Consider the following 7,204-nt stretch of genomic DNA (forward strand, 5'->3'; position numbering starts at 1 on the left):
CTGCTAATCGGCGCTAATAAGTAGTCGGCCGATAGTCAAATCGTGAGCGACGCTGAGCGGAGCCTTTACACGCACTCTATACTACTTGCGATCCAGCAGTACTTACTGCAAAACCCGTGATATTCGTGGTGCTTTTTGGAAACGCAAACGGCCTATTCAATAACACATGTCATTATTCGGCGGATCCGCCATTAATGTTTATTGTTCCCTGTACTGCCCTCTCGCGCAGTGTGTACGTAAGTATTTGGACAGTCGACACACCCCCTTCTTAGGCCGCTGCTTTGATTCATTTATATATGCAACTGTTATTTTGATTTTAATACAAATCTGCAATCTATATACGCTGAATTTATATATTTTTATTTTGTTCTTAACCAAGAAGTTTTATTTGCCTACACTGCACATGCAGGCCCGAGCCAGCTTTCTATTGGGGGGGGTTCGTTTTTCAATGTTGGCATTTGCTCGCATGGGCGTGTACAGGATGTGTCACGCAGGGGGGTCTAACGCTGTACCTCATAGGTTGCGAGCACGCGAAGGGGGGTCTGCGGGGGGCCTCCCCCAGATTTGTTGTAAAATTACACCCCCTCAGACTGCGTTTTCTGGCGCGAGCAAGGGGTCCTGGACTCCCTGGACCCCCCGCTTAACACGCCCCTGCTCCCGGGCGCGAGAGCGACAAGGCGAGGGAGCCAAGCGACCGAGCGGGCTGGAAGGGTGGGAGGGTGGTGTTCACGTGTCACCCTCCTGCACGATGGAGATTTTCAATTATTACACTAAAATGGAGCGACCTGATGGTGAATTCTTGCAAATTTTCAAAAAAAAAAAATTTTCGGCGTTGGGGCTCGGGCTCGGGGGGGGTTCGTTCGAACCCCCCGAACCCCCCTGGCTACGGGCCTGCACATGTGCCGCTAGCGCCACCCAGGGGGTAGGGGGGGGCACTCGCCATTACCCCGTACTGGAAAGAGAAACTGGCGACGTCGCTGGACAGGCTATATTTCCAACATCTTATTGGCACAGGTTATCTAATATCACACCTCATCAAGCCGAATTGGGCTAAACGCTCTTATGAGTGTTTCCCAAGCTTTGATATCATTAATGATTAATGATTAATGATTGATAATCCTAACCTAATGGAGTATCAACCAAGATCGAAGCCAGATAACAGAAGTCGGAGGTACCTTAATTTTCTATAAAACACACACACACACACACATGCGCGCGCGCACACACACACAGACACACCGCACACGACAAATCACACACAGCACACACGACATGCACACACACACACACACATGCATGCATGACCTCGTTCACCTGCACGCAGATATCTTTACGCACGCACACGTACGTCTTTCTAATTGACTAATTGCTAAATATGACAAACGAAGGAAGCACTTTACTTTCGTATATGCTTTAGGTGTAGTTTACACTAATTATACACCATAAAATAATATATTTGAGAGCACGTATACGTTGAACTTGTTTATTTGAATATTGTGAAAACACCCACGCACACGTCACGCCACCAACAAGGGCGTGTACTATACAATTGTCTGTGCGCCCGCCCCCAGGTGAGCCCCACCTGAAATTCATGCTTGATAAAAAAAATTGAATTTAAAAAGGCAATTGCCGTTAAGAAGCAGTATAATTACAAAGAAAAGTTATTATATGTGCGCACCCCCCACCCCCACGAAAATGTAAGCCCCGAGTCATCGCGCCTGGAAAAATGCTGCCTACGCCACTCAACAGCATCGGCCGCTCCCGCACGCGCGCACACACTACGCGCGCATATATACTATATATAGTTGCTATCTTATTTCATGTCTTTAGAACTGATTAATGACAAAACCTCCATCACCCCTTTAATAATAAAATCCTACATACAACAACAAAAATCACAGCTGGATATAAAACAATACCCAATTTTTATTGGTCTTCATCTGTAATGCATGGACACTGAATCTATTTCTCGTGACAATTTTACATATTTACATCACAGATCCCACAGCTGCTTATTTGCATCACTGATCTCACAGCTTATTTGACAGCATTAATTAAATCTCAGAAAAGGACTGCAACGAACATGGAATTAACCTGTAGATTCCATCTTGATGTGTCTAACCAGCTGCTGCTTATATTGCTTTCGTATACCTTGCCAACCAGATAAACGAAAATACCGCCAAAATGCTTTTTCAGAAACTGTATATAATGCCAACAAGAAACAATACATTCTTCATTGTTACACCTTCTATCAAACGAGGACTTCCAAAACATCTGATTCCAGTTTGTCTGGGCACGTACTGTGCATACAATAACCTGCCAGCCTTACTACTCTTCCCAGTCTTCCGCACTGAAACAGCTCGATACCACACAGGAACAGAGGTGCACCCACAGAAATAAATAGAGACGCTAGTCTAACAAGGATATTATTTTTATGGGTGCACCATACTAGTGGCGCTACCTGTGTGGAGAATAACAAAGTAAATCACCAGCAAGGACTCGACTGTTCGCGGTAGCGACTGATTTTGATCATCTAACTGTAAAGTCGAGCATGGTGATCGACTGATCAAGAGCGACGTAGCAGCAGCTGAGTTCGGCTACCAGCGAGTATACAGGGCTGTTGCATCCACTTACGTAGTACATCTGTCAAACGTAACCGTAGAGCTACAGTTAATCCTGTGTTAGCATCCATGTCTATAGAACAAACATCTGTCTATAAAAGATTCCCAACGACATTTCCATTGAATGGCAGTTAAACAGTGAATTCGAAGCCAACTCTATAAAACAGACACCTGTAAATTCTTTTGGTATTTCCTATGAGTGAAAGTCCTACAGATCTGTGACTGTATATCTCATGTCACACATCCAAATTCTCATCGATTAGAACTGTCAAACAACTGAATTTTTCTGTAATATGCAGTGAGAAACTAAATACATGTGCTGCCTACTCACAATGTCAATACACAATGTCATATCTAACTTACTCGAAACAGATTTTTTGTCCCAAGATCTACTATGATTATCACTACAACACCCCTCACTTATTACCAACAAATTAAAATATTATTCAACATTCTTCATCAGAACGGTTCTTCAACAGTGTTCAATATGAAGATTCTTTAATTTGACATTTCTCTAACTTTGTAGTTGCTGTCCTCATTTTAATAAAATCTCTCTGAAACTGAGCTACGGATAAAGCTAGAGAGACGTGTATACCTGCACTGAGTGGCCAGACCGTTGATCCCAGAGCCTGACCAGAGCATGCCTGGCAGTGCCACTCACTATACCGTAGTTGTGGTCGGTGGAGATGCAGTACACGGTGCTATCGTGAGGATCTCCAAGCTTCAACACACTGTAGAATGCCAAGTAAACACAATCACCTACTACACAAGAAATAGTGCGTAGACTCGCTACGAAAAAGCAAATGCTGCTGCAAATGCTGAATATCAAGACAATCATTCTCAATTCTATAGAAATATGCTCTTGGATGCTTTAATTTTAGATAAAAAACACTTTAAATTAAAAACTATAAATTATAACCATAACAAATGGCAGGCACCAAGCAGACCTATTGCTTTTAGACTATATATAGGAACATTTCACATACAGGCACAGTACAAAGACACTCTATCCCTAACACTAACACTAACAAGGCACACAAACAATGTTAACAAAAGAATTGATCGTTACCGGAAAAAATACTTGCAGAGAAAATTCATTACTAATAGTATCAGGAGTCTATCAATATTGATATAGTCTATAATATTGATAGTATTATAAACAATTTTACTTATTACTCAATTTTATTAATTAATGTAACAACGATTATTTTTTAAATTTTGCTGGAAAACTTCTTCCCGAAATGTGAGAGCGTGATAAACTACTGCTCACCAGGCATTGGTGCGAGTATCGAAGACACAGACGCAAGAGTCGTAGCCGCACGAGACGATCGTACGTGGCTCGTCGTAGACGATGTCAAGCACGCCGGCACCACGCCTGTATCCCGGTGCTACACCCAGCGATGCCAGCAAGCTGCCACTGAACACAGACACCAGGTTAGACACATGTATAATATCATATAATATGTTATAATGGTGACTTACGCTGTCTCCGCACAGTGCGGATCCATCGCACTACCTAGAGTAGGTTTAATGAGCTTTTTACTCAATGCCATTCAGCTGTAAGCTTAGTGGTGACTGTAACATTAGCGTAGGCGAAACAAAGGAACACATCGCCAGCTGCTAGCATGACGAACACAAGTAGGGACGGGATGCGAGCACGGTGGAACACGTAGATAACCACGAAGAGAACTAGACAGAGGGCACTCACGGAGAGTGCATACCTCCGCCAGCATGTAACATGTATGTGCTCGCTGGTGGCAGCTGCTGACTGACTCGCCTGCTGCTGCCTCGCCGCTCACTGGTGGCTGCTGCTGACTCGGCACTCGCTGACTCGACGCGCTATCGATCGCGCCGCCGGCTCGCTGACTCTAGTTTCAGTTTTAGTTGCAGTTTCTAGTAGTTCTAGCTTGTAGTAGTAGAATCGCTGAAATATTGATTGTTGCGCGCAAGCGAGCGAGCTGCTGCTGACTCGACGCCCTAAGGCGAGCTGGTGCTGAATCGATCGCGCCAACGCGTGTAACATGTATACATGTGTATAACAGCTGGCTCGCTGCTGGCTACATACACACACGAACGCATCACACGAGAGGGATCACATTACCTCCCTGCAACTCCGTTGCGCGGAGGTAACAACACTTGCATGTAGATATTAACAGCTGGAGGGATTTGGATTTCATCCATAAAACACCTAAGTTACTTACGATTCTACATCCCACACCTGCAGTGGTGCCGTATTGATTCCTGCTGTGCCACATGCAAAGGTCCTGTAATTAAACAGAACAGAAAAAGGAGTTGATCACACGAGTACATAAACGACGTTTATGCTACATTTCCCAAGTATTGCTCTCGATTCAGTTAATCTACTCGTGCTATACTCATACTGTAGCGAGCATGTATACATCATACCAGATTGCACATTTAAAGAAATCGACAGCAATATTAATTTGTTGCAATCACCTCGCTTTGGAATTGCCTGCAATACTCCAAACGCGATCCTCCAGTGTGAATGTTCGTTGGAGACGTCCAGACACCAATGACCACAGCTACAACAGAACAATGACCACAGCTACAACAGAACAATGACCACAGCTACAACAGAGCAACGACCACAGCTACAACAGAACAATGACCACAGCTACAACAGAGCAACGACCACAGCTACAACAGAACAATGACCACAGCTACAACAGAGCAATGACCACAGCTACAACAGAGCAATGACCACGGCTACAACAGAGCAATGACCACGGCTACAACAGAGCAATGACCACAGCTACAACAGAGCAACGACAACAATTCACATCATACTAAATCGATGTTTTCCCATTTATCATGTTTTTTTTCTTCTAAAGTTCACACTATATGATACATATGTTGCAGTGACAAGAACATATAATTTGGCTACAAAACAATAAATTACATGAATCACACACATGCTCATTATCATACTTTACATTCTTAATTTACATAATGACAACTCTTGAACTCTAATGGTTGATGGCCTGACGACACATCACATAGAAACAACATGGCCTAGATTTGAATTACGATAGGTGCAACCCAAGCTAAAACGTGTACAAAATGACTTACAGCTACAGGGGTAGAAATTAACTTTTGAACAAGGAAGTCCAGCGGACTCCCTACCCTCAAAAAGAGGGAGTCCGCAGCAAAATGAGGGAGTCCGCAGTATGAGGTTCAAAATTTAAGATATTAACAATAACGCATGTGCTTATTTTTAAGATTCATGCAGTTGCACGTCTGCCAAAATTTTCTTTGGACATTAGCTGAAAAAATACAGTAATTCCGCGAGGCCGTGCTCCGGAATGAACTAGTTAGTATAGGAGAATTTTCAGGTAGTCACACGGACTCCTGCATATGTCAAATCAGGAAGTCCGACAGTAAATCAGTGAGTATTTGACTCCGGACTCCCGTTAATTTCGTACCCTGCAGCTATAAACAATTTCTTTTCTCACACTTCATGAACACTAATTAACAATCTGATCATGCACCACAATGCTCCCGACGTGCAACCAAACTAACATTGACTCGGTTCTCCAACTACGTTAGAGTTTAGTATTACCTTCACAGTGGAGTCTCGTGAGCCTGATACAATAACGTCACTGCTGAATCCCACACAGTTGACACTGCTGTCATGGCTGTTGGTCACGCGCAGAATTCGTCTTCCACTGTCACTCTTCCAAACACATAAGCTTTTATCACTGTGGAACGACAAGTCGGATTTTGCCTCAGGTAGAACGGTCATGGATATCAATAGTACAAGTTCTTTTTCAAGGCGACAACATTCACTTCACAAATTCATTATTTATCTGCGCTTTACTGTGATTTATTACAAGTTAGTTCCATTAGTTATAGATGAAAACCATTAAATGTTCATAGTCTAAGACTCTAAGTGATCTTTATGTTGGATTACATCAAACAATATAAGATTATAAAGCTACTTGAACTCGCAGTAAGACTTCCAAATAAATCTCCAAATCTCCAATATTGTGACAATATATCAAATTGTACTCGAAAATTCAAGGTCATGAGCATTTCTGGAAAAATGACATCACCAGCTATATTTTTACTAATTTATTGGTTGCCACCCATTATGTTCTGCCGGTTTAGTCAATTTGGTAGCCCTCTGTGTGCGTGTTAGCGTGGCAACATACCTGCCACCACTTATGATGTACGAGTCAGCGTAGATGAAACGACAAACATCATCATGATGCCCCTGCAGCACCATCAGCGGGCGCTTAACAATGCAGCCATCAGGACGTCTCTCAGTGCAATGGATTGTCGATCCACTACTGTACCAAAGGCGGTCATATGTCGCTTGTAACCACGGCAACTGCCTGTGAACAAATTAACAGAATTCGTCCAGAGAAATCATGTACTAGCGACGTAAACATGGAAGCAGATTACATTTATATCAGGAGTACATAATAGGGAGGAGTGTGACAACAATAAACAAGGGAAATTCGTCATTTACTAGCCTTATAATACCTACGATTTACTACGCGTAAACATGCCACACGGTACATGCACACAGAGCGTAACGCACGCGCAGGCATTCAGCCACC

General features: G+C 43.2%; 1 protein-coding gene across 4 annotated transcripts in view; it reads right to left on the reverse strand.

Annotated features, from left to right (window-relative positions):
* The window catches only part of LOC106817634 (F-box/WD repeat-containing protein 4-like), a 21,980-nt gene that overhangs the window by 851 nt on the left and 13,925 nt on the right, over positions 1-7,204 (reverse strand). For 2 of the 4 annotated variants that reach the window (XM_014822321.1, XM_014822318.1), the window contains exons 3-8: positions 6,794-6,976; positions 6,202-6,340; positions 5,079-5,164; positions 4,823-4,885; positions 3,892-4,038; positions 3,217-3,352 (exon numbers count right to left, since the gene is read on the reverse strand). In XM_014822321.1, the coding sequence (XP_014677807.1) occupies positions 3,217-3,352; positions 3,892-4,038; positions 4,823-4,885; positions 5,079-5,164; positions 6,202-6,340; positions 6,794-6,976 (754 nt within the window). Of the gene's footprint in view, positions 1-1,902; positions 2,644-3,216; positions 3,353-3,891; positions 4,039-4,822; positions 4,886-5,078; positions 5,165-6,201; positions 6,341-6,793; positions 6,977-7,204 lie in introns of those variants that run through there. The other 2 variants (XM_014822319.1, XM_014822320.1) reach the window with 2 other exon arrangements.

Source organism: Priapulus caudatus, unplaced genomic scaffold, assembly GCF_000485595.1.
Source record: "Priapulus caudatus unplaced genomic scaffold, Priapulus_caudatus-5.0.1 Scaffold1806, whole genome shotgun sequence".
NCBI classification, from domain to species: domain Eukaryota; kingdom Metazoa; phylum Priapulida; class Priapulimorpha; order Priapulimorphida; family Priapulidae; genus Priapulus; species Priapulus caudatus.